The sequence below is a fragment of the Condylura cristata genome, unplaced genomic scaffold, assembly GCF_000260355.1.
Source record: "Condylura cristata isolate star-nosed mole 26May11 unplaced genomic scaffold, ConCri1.0 scaffold00005, whole genome shotgun sequence".
In the NCBI taxonomy this organism is placed as follows: Eukaryota; Metazoa; Chordata; class Mammalia; order Eulipotyphla; family Talpidae; genus Condylura; species Condylura cristata.
The window spans coordinates 67,383,145-67,400,856 of record NW_004567106.1 but is presented as its reverse complement, the minus strand read 5'-3'; the positions used below and the strand labels follow the sequence as shown (position 1 = coordinate 67,400,856).

The following is a 17,712-nucleotide window of genomic DNA, read 5'->3' as shown; positions in this document are numbered from 1 at the left end:
CAGTATTGTTTATGGATATATCTCCATGGCAAAAAAAAAAAACAAAAAACCCAGAAACATGCATGGATATAACAAATGCTAAATTCAGGATAATAGTTACCTCTAAGAGAAAGAGGACAGAGAAAGAATCAAAAGTAAGCATTGATTAAAGCAGAGTGCTCTAACTGTGTTTATACATTTTTCTTTACAAAAAACTGAAGCAAATATGATAAAAGGCACAATTCAACAAAGCTGGATAATGGATATATGGATGGTGAGCATTGTTTTCTAAGCTCGAAATAGGAAGAAGGACAGAGGAGAGAAGGAAATTAAGCTTGTAAGAGAACCCATATTTGGGCTTCCCATTTAGAAGAGCTGTCCCTGTCTAACTACAAAACCCTCAACTTAGTCATTTACTCATGAACATAAATAAATAATCAAGAATTATAGGAAACATACAGTCAATAATACCATATGGAAAGGTGCTAAGAAAGTACACCTTAAAAATTCTCATCACAAGAATACACATGTGTTACTGTGTGGTGATAGACATTAACTAGACTTACTTTGGTTATCATCTTGATATATTATTACAGAATCATTATGTTTTGTACTTTATGTTGATGTATGTCTGTAATCTCTCAATTAAAAACAAAAGAATTATGAAATACTGAAAATTCAACAGGAGGAAAGAAAGGAGTATCACAGTGCACAAATAGAAAGACTAGGCAAGAAGGGAGAAAGGGAAATACTATTGGAAAAAAATTCTAGAAGTGGTAAATGGTGAAACGAACATTGATATGGGTCAGGGTAGTGATTTGTAACATAAAGTTAAAAAAAAAAATCTTCCTAGAAAATGGGGAGAGAAGAGGTATGGATCAGATTATCACTTGATCACACTGTTTTGTTTTTTTTTTTTTAAAGATTTATTTATTTGTTCATACAGAACTGGGGTACAGGCCAGAGGCTCAGGGGTGGCGAGAGGATTCACCAGAGACAGAGTGGGGAGCAGAACAGGCAGATCGATGAAGCAACCTGCTGAGGGGAGCAGCGGGCGGGTCAGGAGAGGTCTGCCGCGCCATGTGGTCACCTCCGGGGCAGGCGGGAATGGAACTCATGCTGAAGTGGCTTTAGATTCTCAGTGCTGTGCTTTAACCCACTGCGCCACTTCTTTGGGCCGATCACACTTCTTTTTTATGTGTTCTCTTTAATTTGGAGAACTTCTAGAATAATCTTAGAAATGTCCTCTTTTATTCTGAGCTGTATTTGTTTTCTACGTCACAAGAATTACTCCAAATTTTTCCCACTGGCTAATGCTCTGGCTTTCTTGCTTTCAATACCATGATACTTGTAACAATTTTCTTGAAGTTTTAAGACAGTCTCTTTTGTTTAAAAAGTTTACCTTCCATTATAATCTTTTGGGTTGTTTTTTTTTTAAGAGTCTGTTAGACTAGCTTCATAATTTTCTCCTTAGATCTATTAATATTCAGTGTTATGTTACTTGGTTCTTATGGATGTCTGTCTTTGCATCAGAAAAAACTGCGTTGGTATTATATTTTAAAGTTTGGTGTTTATCCTCACTGTTTTACTTATATTTATTATCTTTGTCAAGTTTTGACTTGGATTTTACTGGTGTCATAAGATGAATTTGGAAGATTTTTTTTTTTGGAAGATTTTTTAAAAATATACTATTGCCTGTTAATAGTTGACGTTATATACTTTAAAAGTTTCACAGGTGAACCTCATAAACCTTTTAAAGTTTTAAAGGGTATCTGATCCTGATACCTTTTATTGGAAGGAAGGGAACCAGTAGCTGTAGTTTTTTGTGTCTTCTTTGCCCTTCAATTTCTTCCAGAGCAATTTGTCTGCATTTGTATTTTAACATCAACATCTTCTGAGCTAGACTTAAAAAAATCCCGTCTTGTTTGGGAAAGAAATTTTGGCAGTTGTAAAGTAAATTATCAATTGTTTACTAAGATTTCCTGGTTTTAATTGCTGTATTCTTCTAAAGACTTCAAAACTGGACAGGAAATTTACTACCTATCTTAAATTTGTTTTTGTTCTTTCATTTCTTTTTTAGGATTGTTGTAACAGAGTCTCTTGTTTTTCCAAGAAGACATTTTAGAGCCAAACGTGTGTCAACTGTTAGTTTTCCAATATCTTATTCTATTTCTTCGTATAGCTCTATTAATTTCTTCGTATAGCTCTATTAATAAGTATCATTAAAGCTTTTACTCTTTGGGGAAAATATGAAAGAAATTTCCAGACTCATGTCCTCTAACTTCAGCTGGGGCCTAAAGTGATTTGTCTTCATTCTCTGGCTATAAGATTTACTTTTGTTTGGGGAGATATGAAGCTTGACTTCCAGACGTTCATGGTTTGGCCTTGCTCCACCTAACCATTCTTATCATTTTCTACTCCCCAGCAAGAGAATTTCATTCTAATAGAATTAGTTTCATCATTTTCCCTTTGCTCATGCTCCACCTCAGATCTTCTCCATGGAAGCCCAGGAGAGGGGAAGTTGACTCTGTACCCTAATTAAACTTGGGTTTTAGCTTTTGGACCTTGGAGGGATTTAAAAAAAAAAAATGCTGTGGATATAAGACCTTAATTTACTATACTAGAGGGAGTCACTAAACTAGTATTAATTTTTTCTGTCTTATCCTATTCTCGACTAGTTAAATCTTGTTTCCACCATTAATGGAATAGCTGTTGTGACTAAGGTACCAAGATATGTGATGAGGGGACAGAAGATAACAAAATATGTTTTTGTACACAGATAGCAAACAATTGATAAAACACAGTCAATTTTAGGATATCAAATTCTGACTGTAAAGCGAGTCTTTCTGGTTGGTTGATAAACTTTTCATATGTACCATATATATATATGGTATATATATATATGGTACATATATATATATATATGAACTCTTCATATGTACCATATATATATATGCTTACTATATGCTGGACTCCATTCTGGACTCTGGGGATATATCAAATAACCAGACATTTCTGCCCTCCTAGCCTTTGTTCTCCTGGGGAATGGGGAAGGCATATACCTTTTTCAAAGTAAAAAAATTATATATATTAAGATAATTCTGTGTTTTGGAGAAAATAAAGAAAGGAAAGGATACAAACTTGCTCTGGGGGCTTTTGAGGGAGCCACGGAGTCATTGCCATTCTAAATGAGATGGGTGCACTGATAGGGTGACCTGGAATAGAGACGTGGGTGAAGAAAGTAAGGTAGCAAACCTTGTAGCTGTCTTAGAAAAAGAGCATCTCGGGAAGAAGACATACCAAAATGCAAAGAGCCTGTGTTGGGAGTTTGCATACTTGGCATGTGCAGTGTGGCCAAGTGTGGTTGAGTGGGGTGAAGAGAGGGCAATAACAGATAAAGACAGACAGGTAGCAGAGGGCCAGTCATGTTTTGTCCTGTAGGCTTTGCTGAGGACTGGTGATTTTTCACTTGGCAAGCCATATGAGTCTTTTGAACAAAAGAATGCCATGTGATCTGAACCTGTAGCTTTAAAAGGTTTCTTCAGCTACTGTACCAATTCTGTGAGTGAAACAGGAAAGACCATTTCAGATACTATTGGAATAAACTAAGGGAGAAATAATGACTTACAGAAGACTGCCAATGTTAGAGAAAGTGTTCATATGACTCTGTATTTTGGATTTGAAGATATATGTAAAGGGATGAGAAAAAGACTTGAGGATGGTATTAAAGTTTTCATTTGAGCAACTTAAGGTATTGTCATTTTCTGAGACAGAATATAGAAAAAGTAAGTTTTAAGATTGAGGAGTAAGGTCAGAAGTTAGTCTTTGAACATAATAACTTTGAGATGACTTAATTATTGTAGAGATGTTCAGTAGGCAGTAGGACTAAGTCTGAAGGATACGGTAGATTTAAAAATGTAGGATTCATCAGTCTACATTTGCTATTATATCAAACCACAAGATTAGATGATCTTGTGATTTTAAGTATGACTAGAGAAGAAGATACCTAATATTTTCAGGGTATATAAGAAATTAAAGGGGCCTCCCTGATAGTTCTTGGGGTTAAGTCTCAGCATTATAAAGCTATCTGCAGCCATTGCAGCACCAGTTCTATCCCAGCCTGGGAGCTGACCCACGTGATGGCATGGCAGAACTCTCCTATCTTGCCAGCTGTTCCCGCTAGCAGTGTATTTCAGTCAGTCGGCCTGTTTTGCTCCCCACCCTGTCGCTGGTAAATCCTCTCAGCCCTCACCTTCTGCCTACACTCCAGCTCTTATGTACATAAATAAGTAAATCTAAAAAGGAAAGAAAGAAAGAAAGAAATTAGCAAAGGATCACAAAAGATCTTGTTGTATCTGGTTGTAGTAAAAAACTTGAAACTTCTTATCAGTTCTTCTCAAGCTTTAAGATGACTCATTTGTTAAAGTTCAGGTGGGGCCTATATTTCTGCCACTCTAACAAACTTCCAGAAAATTACGCTACTACTTCTCAGTGAACCAGACTTTGGATGGCATGACTTATATAACAAAAGAAACATAAAATGAAAAACAAGGAAAAGACTGCAACATTTATAGAGTAAGGATTAATGTCGTCTTAATTTGTAAGTGCGTAAGAAACGATAAATGAATAAAAGGGAGAAAGAATCTGGATAGGGAATTATTTAAAAAAAAAACTGACACAGCAAATAAACATGAAAAAATGCCCAACTCTGGTAAATACACTTAAAAACAAGATCACCCTTCCCTGTTCAGATTGGCAGAAACTTAGAAGTTCGATAAGCTGTGTTGTCATGATGGTGGGGGAAGGGTGCTCTCTTACCCTGCAGGTAGAATTTGTCTTGGTGTACTTTTCTTTTGGAAGACCATTTGGCATATTTTATGAAATATTTTAATGTGTGTATCCTTCAGTCCAGGAATCCTGCACCTTGCTAGCTAAAAACTGCATCTTTGCCCAATAAGTTAGTTGAGAACTACTCATAGAAGCATTGCTTGTAGTTGTAAAAAATGCAATAGGCTGTATTCACCAGCAAGGACATTATTTAAAAAAAAAAAATCCTGAAACCCCTTTGCTCACTTATTCCCCCATGGTACATTTATTTACCTTATATTTTATCATTACAATTTTAAGTGGTTTACAAAGCCATAATTTCTAGTATGTTGTGATACATTTTAGACTCATTTTTCATGAAGGGAAAAAAAATCTGGCTACTTACTTATCCTGAACATGTTAATATATACTTGTACTGTAACCACGGGGCTTCTGAATTCTAGGTTGGATGGCTGGCTAAATGGATAAGGCTTGGAGCCTTGCCAAGAATTTGTTTCACTGATAAATGAGGTCTTTTTATTTTTCTCTCTTTTCTCTCTAGGCATTTTTCCTCCTCCTGTTTATTTGTTAGATTCTCTGGAATTTACATAGCTCAAAACAGTGTACCTAGTAAGATTGAGATGAAAAAGAGGGTTTATTTTTATACAGTGAAGAATTCCAAAGTGGCAATTTTAAAAAGAGAGAAATAAAAAGAAAAAAACTAATCTTCAAGCAGATCAATTAGGAAGTGTACAAAGAGCTAATGAGAATCTGCAAGTTGATTCTTTGGAAATTATTTATGTCCACAAAATTCAGGTTACCATTGAAAACCTTTGAAACAAGCAGTATCAAAACAGTATTATGAAATGAATGAATGTGTGCTTAATACAACTATTTTAAATGATGCTTATATTATTTAAAAGGAATAAAATATGTATATTATTTGTATATCCAAGAATTGAGGTACATTACTATTAAAATGTTTTATATGTAATATTTTATGTGTGTTGATTTTATATGTGTATATTTATTTTTTTTACTTGAGTATAAAGGAGATGTGGAAGGATTCATAGCAACCTGTAAACAGCACTTATCTTTTGTCAGGGCGCCCATAAAGGTAGGGAAAGTGAAAAGAGATTTCTATCATTTATTCTCACTATACCAATACTGTAACATGAATCTGTTACAGCTGAAAAAGATGCTGTATTATTAGTATAGAAAAAATTTAAAGATGTTTAATAATAAAAGAAAAAACACTATACTAAGTGATCGCTAAGGTTTCTAAGCTCTTAATTTCAAGGAATACTGGCAGCTACTGTGATATTTTAATGGAATATTAAAGCATTTCTAATTTGTATTTTAAAGAATATTTTTTATGTAAATTCTTTGAAAATATTTTTTAGGTGTGGAATATCAAGCAAATGATTAAGTTGACGCAGGAACATATAGAGGCCCTGCTGGACAAGTTTGGCGGGGAGCACAACCCACCATCAATATACCTGGAGGTAAGTGTGGTATACCTGGAGGTAAGGGTTGCATACTAGCTGTAGGAATTTTGCAAAGAAACAAATTAACTCATAGAAATCATTTGTATTGACACTGCTATTTGGGGTGGGCTAGAAGGAGATATAAAAAGTGAGAATTACTTTGTCCTTATTATACTTCTTTTTATTTCACTTGTTATATAAATATATCATAGCTTGTAATTTACAGAATGCTAAAACTAAGAGAAATAACATATATAAACTTCAAAAGATTACACTGGTTAAAAAACTTATTTTAATGAAGGTGAGAAAACATTCTGTTGTGGAAGTCAGCAAATTAGTTGCCATACTGAAAATTTGTTAGATTTTTTTTCTTTTTTCCAGAACAAATCTTGGCCTCACAGTCTAAAACTTTGTTTTTGTTTTGTTAGTTCTTTCATTTGTTTCCTTTTGTACCACGTATCAGTGAAGCCATATGGTACACCAAGACTTTAATATTGATAAAGCCCAGCTTGTTTATTTTGTCTTTGATTGCTGTGCTTTTGGTAGCTATTCTTTTATCAGAAAACACTGCCTAATCCAGAGTCATAATCAGTCTGGTTTTCTCATGAGTTTTAGCTATTGCTTTTAGTTGTGTGATCCATTTTGAGTTTTTGACTGTGATCTTAGATAGTTGTTCATATTTATTCTTATGCTTGCAGATATACCAATTTTACTGGGGCCATTTGTTGAAAGTGTTTTCTTTCCCCTTTGACTTGTCTCGCTATCAAACATCAATTCACCAGACATATAAAACAATAATTCTGCATTCTTACTCTGTTATGTTGTTCTCTATATGTGTACTTATCTAGTATTACTTGTCTAGTTATTGTAGCTTTATAGCAACTTTTGTAATCAGGAAATGTGGATTCTCTAACTTTGTTCTTTTCCATGATTGTTTTGGTTATTCCAAGACCTTTGTCATTCTATATTAATTTTAAGGTCACTACATCCATTTCTGCAAATGATAAGTATTGCATTGACTCTATAAATCAGTTTGGGCTTATTGTCATCTTAACATGAACTGTTCTAGGTTTTTTTGTTTTTTTTTTTTTTTTTAGTTTAAAAATAAGTATCATGTGGGCTTACAAGTACTTGGATTAGTAGAATCCTGTCAAAACTCAGCTAAGAAATCAAATAGCTACAGTAAGAATTGCTGGTACTGTTTACTACTGCTAAAAAAATATGTATTTATTGGGTGGTTTTTTGGTTTTTTTTTTTTTTTTTGCTATATGGTAATATTTATAATGACTTCTTTTATATTGCCTCATTCAGTCCTCACAAAATTACTTCATACAAAAAATAGCCAAATAAAGAAAAGTGTTATAATAGTCTAAGAGAAGATGGGGGGGGGAATACCACCTCTTGGATTTTATCAAGAGTTTGAATTAGACTTTGATAAATGAGTGGGACTTTGATGAGAAGGAATGGGGTTTTGAAAATTTGCCTCCTGAAAGTATCTTGTATCTGAAACATCTTAAAGAAACACAGGAATTTTTTGGTGGTGATGGTGGTGGTCCTGGTCAGACTTGTGGGAAGACTTGTTTATATTTGTAAGGTAAGAAAACAAAGAAAGAAAAAGTTGAAAAAGAACAGAGGGAAGCAAGATATATTGAGATCCTCATAGAAGGACCCTGCACTCCCAGTGCTAGTACTAAGTTTAAAACAGAAGGATGAGGTAAGACAAGGAAATTGCTTACAAAAACAATCTGCAGAGTGAATTTGAAGGTAATGCTGTTTTCTGAGTCAAAGGTTATTGGATAAAGTTAGGAGTCAGAGAACCTTAAGACTAAATTCCATGACTTGATAATGAAACTAATTGGCCTCGTTTTATTATTTTCTACAGCAATATATAGGTAACCGAAGAGAAAGAATGGAATAATGAAATGGTAGATTTTACCCAAAATTGATACTTGATAAGGTGATCAGTAGACAAGAATTAGGCAGAGAATCTACGATATTACCAGTGGGATTCCTGACATGATAAGATGCAAAAAATGGGAGACAACAAAGGCCCAAATTAATGTTGTAGTTGAATGAAATTTAAGAAGCTGGGATATGTGGGTGTGTGCAGGAGGATAGGGGGCTCCAGACTGAGACCTGGTTGTCATTTGCAACTCTTCTGTAAAGAATTGTAATGTATCACTGGCTTTTGAAAGTAGAGCCTTTAGAGATAAGATGGTTAGTGTTCTTTGAGACAGGATTATTGAGAGTAGTCAGCTTCCACACTGAGGTTATGTAGTGGGTCAAAAGAGCCAACCCAGGTGCAAAATAAGGTGGATTGCAGCTGTGAAGATGAAGAGAAGTGGAATAAGTAAATGTTTCACATGTAAGAAAAAACTACTAATAAATGCAATAAAATAATAGCTTGTAATCTATAATGGAAGGATAGTACATTTTGAAAATTTAAGGCTAACATTTTGTTAAAGAAACAACATTCAGAAAATTTATTGTTTACATTTACTTTTCTCCCAATGCTCCCTATGTGTAGTAAGTGTACTTTCTCAGCTGACAGTAAGTAAGAAGATTTAATCTGTGCAGGGAGAAACTTCTGTCTCCCATATGCATGTGTACAGATGTGCATAGCTGAAGGACACTTCAGTAAACAACACTGTATATAAGCCAGTGCTGCTTATAGCCTATATTTATAGGCTAGGTGTGCAGTGGACTATATCATCTAGGTTTATGTAATTAGAATCTGTGATGTTTATACAGTGATGAACACATTTCTCAATTATTTCTGTTGCCAAGTGACACATGACTGTATAATCTTCAAAGTGTATCAGTCTCTCTTTTTACAGTCTGAGCCACAGTGTATGCTACATGCATATGTATGCTATATACGTATATACATGTATGCTATACCTTTATAATTCATGTAGGTATACATTTTTATTGTATGCTCAATATATTTATTTGTTGAATAATTGAATGCTTATTAAGTGGATTAGATTGAAAGAGATGCCCTTAAGTAAGCTCTTGGGTTTTAAAGCTAAAGAAAAGTATAACTCTGAAAATTTTTAATTGATATGGTTGTTATGCCCTGACACACTATGAAAGACATTTCAGAGTCAGGATAGGCCATGTGGTAGGTTGTAAAAGAGAAAACATTTTGATGTAGTTTAGGCCCTCTATCTCAATAAATCATTTTAATAATTTTTTTTTCTTCAAAATTGCATGGTAGAATCTAGCATAACAACTGCTTGAAGAATGAATTTCTTAATTCCTTTCTACCTTTCATAGTTCTCCCTAACATGGAGAGTGAAGTTCAGACTTAATAGCATGCTGTATACATTCTACAATTTGGTTCTTTTGTCTACTTTCCCAGTTTTAGTTCTCTGTACTCTTATTTTTCATTTAAATTCCATAAATATATAATAAATCCTTCTATGTCCAAGTATTATGTGACATTCAGTATACTAGTCTACAGTTTTTCCTCAACGTCTTGAACTTTCTTACCTCCTTCCTTTGTTACAGAATTTCTCCTGTATGTATAAATACAGAATTTCTCCTATCTTCTCTCCACTGACACCATCCATCTATAGACGAATCTCTTAAGACTTCCATCTTCACATTCTCACGTGCATCGTAAACATTCTTTATTTTTCATAAAAAAGTACTTCACAAATAAAAATATACCCATGTGCTTCTCTGCAACCAAGTAATAAACTCCCTGAGAGGTGGGAAATGCCATGTTAAAATCTTTAACTCTGGGCCCTCACTGGGTCGCAGTGGGTTAAAGCACAGCACTATAAAGTTAGCCGCAGCCAGCAGCCACTTCAACATGAGTTTAATCCCTAGCCAGGGAGGGTGACCCACATGGCGCTGCAGGTCTCTCCTGACCTGCCCACTGCCCCCCTCAGCAGTGTACTTTGTCCATCTGCCTAGTCTGCTCCCCACTCTGTCTCTGGTGAATCCTCTCACCACTCCTGCACCTCTGGCCTGTACCCCAGTTCTGCCTGTATAAGTAAATAATTTTTTTTTTAATCTTTAATTCTCCCTTGTAACCTGTCACAGATGTTAGGGTCACATCTGTTTGGGGTAAGAGGGAGAGATGGTAAACTGGAGTGTGGGGAAGGGTAATAGCCACTACTATAAAAAAAAACCCACATAGTCTAATTTATTCCATCTCTCTACTTCTAAAATCATTCTCTTTTGAATATTCTTATTTTTTAGATACCTATCCTGTGTTCATTTGACTTTATAACTTAGTTAAATGAAACTGCTACAATGATAACCTGAAGGACAGCGACCCAGAATTTCTTGACTACAGGATATAAGCCACCTTTTCAAATAAAATTCTGTTCTCTAAAAAGTATTTGGTAAGGAAGGAGGTCATCAGAGATCTGTAGTGAGACTCATAAAGTATTTATTCTACTAGAAAGAAATTGGCAGGTACATATCTTCTAAGCCTGGTCAAGGAAATGATGCCTGGCAATGTGTTCCTGAGTCTTGGTTTTTAACTAATCTCTCTTGGTTTTTCACTAATCTCTTTTCAGCCTTTCTGCTGTTTAAGAGGGAAGGAAGGAATCAATAGAGAACTTTATCTGCCTACAACTTTTATGGAACAAGGGAATTTTTAATGGAGATGTACTTATCCTTGTAACTTACTTATTATTTATTAATAAAACATTTAATCTTATTTTAGATATGTGGCTTGGAATTCAGTCACAATTTGACCAGAAAATTGCAAGTGCTACATTTTAATAATTAATATTCATGGATATTCTAGACATCATATGTATCTGGCATATATGTAATAGTCTAGAGTATTCACAAATAATCTATGTATCTGTCAGTTGCACAATGTAATGTAGTGCCTTACAACAAAAGACTTACCAATTAAAGGTAAAAGTATTCATTTGCAGTACTTCTGGATTTATTTTGTGACTTACAATTTAAAATCCTGCTAACTAGCTTATAAAAGGATTGCAATCAACATCTTGAATTTCGTATTTCCTTTTCTTACTCTCAGGAAAAAGTCCAGACTCAATGTAAGTCTACTTTATTTTGTAGGCCTATGAAGAATACACCAGCAAGCTAGATGCCCTTCAACAAAGAGAACAGCAGTTGCTGGAATCCCTGGGGAATGGAACTGATTTTTCTGTTTCTAGCTCTGCATCAACGGACACCGTCACGTCTTCTTCCTCTTCTAGCCTTTCAGTGCTGCCTTCATCTCTTTCAGTTTTTCAAACTCCCACAGATGTGTCACGGAGCAACCCCAAGTCACCACAAAAACCTATTGTTAGAGTCTTCCTACCCAACAAACAGAGGACTGTGGTGAGTCAGCTTTCAATATCAATGCCTTTTCTTTGTATTTTTTCAGAAAGACCACTGGTTGAAGATTAAATATATTATCACTTCATACTCAGTAGTCATGCAAATGGAAGCATGCATTTCACACAAGAATGGAGAAGATGTAACTCTTAGGTACCAAGTTGATATTCCTTGACTGGAACAAACTATATTTTATGTTAAATTTAACGTGTCAGCCGTCTTCCAAACTTGAATGATACTCAAGCCTTAAGTACTAGCTCAGAATCAATCAGAACTGCAAGACTTGAGCTTGTTTGTTCATCGTGCTAGTGAGATTGGTTCTTCACCCTTGAGAAATTCCTATTCAGATTTATTATATGTTCGACTTTTAACTGTGCTTGATATTTTTCTCTTTGTCTGTATAACTTTTGATTATTGATCATTATCACCATTATATTCTACAAGTAATATTAAAAGCAAGGAAATCTGTAGAATTATTATAGGTGATCTATAACCCTTAAGTGCAACAAATGCTTTTGGTGGACTTAATAAGTAATGCACCTGTATACATACCTGTATACATATGCTTTTTTATAATTATATCGTTTTTTTTGAAATTAAGTTTTAAAAAGGCATTTTATTTCTTATATACAAATTATTTTTAATTTTTTTCCTCAAATAGCATTAGTAGTAATACTGGTTCTTCATGGGAAAAGTTAGCTGACCTGTGCGCTAGTGACTCCAGTGGAGTCAGTTTATCACTCTGTGCAACAAAGGCATGTGGTGTCACTGTGTGAGAATACTTATGAAATCAAAGCTTCACCCAGTGTCACAGAGGTAGTTGAAAATGTAGTTGAGCCTTTGAATAGTTCTACCTTTGGCTGAAAGGTGAAATAGAAGAAAATTTATTTAAGGGGTTAAATTATTATCTAGTAATGGAACTTGTCTGGTTTTGCCCAGGCTCAAAATAAAGGTTAAGCTTTTCCCTGTGAATTCTTCATTATGGTCTTGTTGTCATCATAGCGTGGGGATCATACTTATACTACCACATTGTCCCGGAGCACTCAACCCAAGAAATTAGTGGAACAGCTAGTGATAGAGTAGTCATGCAGTCATCAGCACTGGGCAGTAACAAAGGCAAACTTTCCCTTGATCCATCTAGTTCTCATGTAATTCAGAAATAATATCCCATTGAAAAGCTCAAATCCCAAGTTACAAGCTATAGTAGGAAACAGTCTACCATCGGTGAATTAAAAAACTTAAAACACAAAAAATTAAAAACTTAAAAACCTAAAAAAGGAAACAAATAGAACAGTTAGGTGAACCTAAAATTTCAAACCCAGTGGGCTATAAATACCATTTATGACGTATACTTGCTAAAAAAGCTAGTGTTAATTATTAAATTCTGGGTCTTCCATTTTACATAGGGAAGAAAGGAAAGTGTTAAATACCATGAGGAAACAATTTGACATTCAGAATGTGGACACCCTATAAGACAGATGTCCTAGACTTAGTGTTGTAGAGAACCAAAAACCTTTTTCTATACTCAATAAGGCAGAAGATACATGACTGTCAAATGCAGTGCTTGATCCTGGTTTAGAACTAGGATAGGCAAGACATATAAGAGGCATTCTTGAAATGGGAAATTTTGAACATAGTTTCATGTTTGTGTTATTATGGAGTTAGAAGTAATCTGTCATGATGCTTTCAACTTTTTCCACTGTTTTTTGAAAAAACACTTCCAAAAAAGTCTACAATCTTAAGTGTACAGCTCTATCTACTTAACACTTTTGGCCATGCAAATCAAGATGTAGAACATTGTAGTACTTCAGAGGATTCACCTGTGCCCTCTCTAATTTGATACCCATTTTCAAAAGTAACCATTGTTCTGACTTGTCTCTTAATCAGTCACTTTGGGAATTACTTTCGAATATATGATGGAAAGTAACCTGTTAGGAAAATAAATATTAAAAGAAATCTTTAGTATCTCAGGTAGAGAAAATTTGGATGTTAAATTACTATTTCTTCTAATTTTCCATTTGAAGTTTTTCATAATAGAGCTACAAAAATTTAGATAGTAGAAAGGAAAAGTAGAAAGTTGTCACTAGGGACAAATGAAAGAGTGAACATATTGATAGTGACTTGAGGAGATAGCCAGGTGCAGTACTTTCAAAAAACTCAGTATGTCAAGATGGTTACAACATATTACAGAATAAATATTAAGATGCTATATCTATTTTTTTAAAAACTCAGTGGATGAGGCGATTAGTAGATTAAGCTCAATTGACAGGAGAATTAGTGAACTCTAGAAAATGAGAAGAGAAACATAGATGAAATCTTCGTGACACTGGATTTTTTTGGAAGCGGTTTCCTGAGTATAACACCTAAAGCACAGATAACATAGGAAAAAGTTGAGAAATTGAAACTCAGATCAACATTACATACTTATGTGAAGCAAAGACCACAACAAGGGTGAAAAGGAACCCAAAGAATGGGAGAAAATATTTGCAAGTCATACTTGATAACAGGTTGCTATCCAGAATATATATTTTTAAATGCCTACAATTCAGCAAGAGAAAACTCCAAATAAACAGTTGAAAAATAGACAAAACATCTTGAACGGATACTTCTTATGCAAATGCCCAACAAATACATGAAAAGATGGTCAACATCACTAATTGCCAGAAGCATGCAAATCAGAAGCTACAGTGGATACCATCTCATGCTCATTAAATGGCTACTATCAAAAAAAGAAAAAATAGCATGTGTTGACGGCAGAATGTAGACAAATTAGAATTCTTGTGCATTGTTGATGGGACTGTAAGATGGTAGGATGGCTGTGGGAAACAGTATGGGGCTCCTCAGAAAGGTAAAGAATTGAATTACCATATGATCCAGCAGTTATACTTCTAGACATATATTCAAAACAAACTGAAAGTAGTTTCAAAGAGATAATTTGTACACTCATATTCATAGCAGCATCATTCACAATAGTCAAAATGTAAAATCAGCCTTCCTATAAATAAATGGCTAAACAAAATGGATTATTTATTATTCAGCCTTAAAAAGACTAAAGTTCTGACAAATTCTGCAGCATTAATAAAATTTGAGGATGTTATATGAAGTGAAATAAGCCAAACACAGAGACAGATGCTATATAATTTCCCTTATATAGCAAAATTCATGAAGACAGAAAATAGGATGGTGATTGCCAGGTCCTAGAGGAAGAGGTGATGGGGAGTTGTTGTAATGTCTATACAGTTTCAGTTTTGCAAGATGGAGAGCGTTCTCAAGATTGGTTTCATAACAGTGGGAAATTACTTAATACAGATATTTAAGAAAGGTTCAGATGGTAAATTTTAAGTTGTAAATATTTTACCACAATTTTTCACAAGTTTGAAATTTTATACAAAGTTAAACATGTACCTAGCCCATGATCTAGCCTTTCTATACCTAGGTGTTTATGCAAGAGAAAGAAAACATACATCCATACAAAAATTTGTATAAAACTGTTCTTAGTTGCTTTATGTGTAATTACCCCAAACTAGGTATAATCCAAGTAACCATTCATAGGTGAGTGGTTTGTAGTATTAATATACACAACATAGTTAAGTCTCAAAATTACGCTGAAAGACAAAAATTAATATATACTTTATATTTAGATAAAATTCTAGAAAGTGCAAACAAGCTCTTCTATAGTGACAGGAAGCAGCAGATCAGTATTTGTCTGGGCTTGGAACTGGGCAGGAGGGAGGAATTAATTACACCAGGAGCACAAGGAAACCTTCAGAAGGTAAACATTTCATTATCTTGAATGTAGTGATGATTGTGTGAGTGTAGATAGTGTAAAAATAATCAAATTATATATTTAAATCATAGCAGTTTATATATGTCAGTTATACCTTAGTTAATCTGTTTCTTATGAGAAACTGTACACCTGAAAAACAGTATTACAAACTAATATTAACTCAGTTTAAAAAGGAATGAAAAAAGAATGACTGCATCAAGAGAATTGTAGCTCTATCTAAATACCATGTGAAATGAACTTTAATGACAAAAAGAAATATTAAGTATGATGATAGGTCTTTCCAGGAATTTGTTTCTTTGAAGATAACCATCCTCATACTTAATAATTATCTTTAAAGAAACAATTTCGTAGAAAGGCATAAGAATTCTAAACACAGTGTACATAGCATCAGCTTCAAAATATATAGAACAGTAGAATTCTATATAAATGAACAAATTCACTTTGCTAGTGGGAGATTTCAACACATCTTCTCCAGTAATTGATAGAACAAGGAGGTGTAACAGAGTTATGTATAGAACAGTGTAGTTGTAGATTTTATATACTAGACATAACCGTTATATTCATCTATATAAAATGCATTTTTATTAATTTTTCAAGAATGTGACACCTAAAATTTTTTGCCACACTTTAGGCAACAGAGGGTATCATGGGAAACCACATTTTTAGAAATTTGAAGACATTTCTAAGTTCTTATTATGGAAAATTTTTTATATTCACTTTAACAACTGATATGGGACAGTTTAGACTGATACTTTTTGTTTCTATGTAAATTTTCCTTTGACAGATATTCACATATTGCACTGATTTCTAGCTCTTTGTTAAGTAAGATGCTTGTTTTCTAATACATATATATATATTTTTAAGATATATTGCTACTACTTGGATAGCCTAATCAAGAATATTTCATTTTGGAATTGGAGAGAAAGCAAAACCTGGTTCTTTTGAAAATTACTTTAGTCTTTTTTTAAACCTTAAAACAGACCACCCTCTCTCTCTTTTTTTTTTTTTTTCATTTTTTTAACAGGTGATTTTTTTAGATGTTATTTACATCAGGAAATCTTGTTTATACCCTTGTTCATATGCATTCAATTTTAGGTATCTCTTTTTACTTGCAGGAGAAAGGGAGAGAAAGAGGAGAGGACCGAGGGAGGCAAAAGAGAGGCTCTTTTTTGCTTGTCTATTAGATTTTTGCCAGTGAAATCATTGAAAATTATCCTGGCAAATTTGAGTTTGCTTTTCTCGAGTTCTCAAAAAGAATTAGCACCTTTTAATGAAGGACATTTGTATTTCTGTTTCAAGAACTGTCTTATATGTCCTTTCCCCATTTCTCTGTTGGGTTGCTGGGCTTGTTCTCAATTTTTCAGAATTTCTTAATATCAGGAAGATTATGTGCCTATTATATTGCAAATTTTTTCTCAGTTTTCATTTGTCTTTTGATTTTGTTTGTAGTGTATGTGTTTGTTTTACCATCTTAAGAGTTGTTAGTTTTATGTGCTTGATTTTAATATTTTCTTTTGCACTTATTCATGCTTTAAAGGACTTCTTCACTTGAAGATCATAAAGAGCTTGCTATATTTTCCTCCACTTCTTATAGAAGCTTTGTTCTTTCCTCCTCTTAACATTTAAATCTTGATCCATTTGGAGTGTGCCCCAGTATATAGTAGGAAATATAAAGGAACATTTTGCCCTCTCTTGGTTCTCATCCTAACACCAATGATTAAGAAGTTCACCTTTATCCTTCAGATGTTGCCTTTATTTTCTAATTTCCTATATATATTGGAGGCTCCTTTTGGTCTTTCTAATCTTTTCAGTGGCCCGTCAATTTGTTGAATAGTCACTACAATGAAAGAGCAAATGATCCAAAAGTTAAACCTACAAAAGTGAAATGAGAATGGATTGATTGCTTTTCCTGGGTGTTAGAATGGAAAATCAGACTTTTGCCAATAGTGAAACTTACATACATACACCTTGGGATCAACCTGTGCAAAGAAACAAGGGAGCATGGCTATAGTTAAAGATGGTACTTCAGGAGCACATGAGGGAAAATTCAGAGGAACTGAGGGGTAGGTGGCTCCAGTTCACTGATGGTCTTACATGCTATAATGTGAAATTTGAATTTTGCTCTATAAATAATGGGAAAACTAAGAAAACAAGTGAGCCAAAGATTATATATTTTAGAATGGGCTTTCAAATCTGGTTCCAGAGAAACCCTTGGATTTATTTATTTATCTGAGTCTTTCATTAGTGTCTCGGGAATCTTTGACATGTATACACACACATACACATGCACAAATAAGTTTTTCATTAGAAAGATTTCTGTGGTGACCTATAAAGATAATG

The 17,712-nt window shown here is 34.1% G+C and overlaps 1 protein-coding gene across 1 annotated transcript in view; it reads left to right on the top strand.

The window, feature by feature from the left end:
• Positions 1-3,697: 3,697 nt before the first annotated feature.
• BRAF (B-Raf proto-oncogene, serine/threonine kinase) overlaps positions 3,698-17,712 on the top strand; it is a 75,954-nt gene continuing 61,939 nt past the window's right edge. Inside the window, exons 1-3 of the mRNA XM_012720779.1 lie at positions 3,698-3,730; positions 6,189-6,290; positions 11,325-11,588. Of these exons, the coding sequence (XP_012576233.1) occupies positions 3,698-3,730; positions 6,189-6,290; positions 11,325-11,588 (399 nt within the window). The remainder of the gene's footprint in view (positions 3,731-6,188; positions 6,291-11,324; positions 11,589-17,712) is intronic.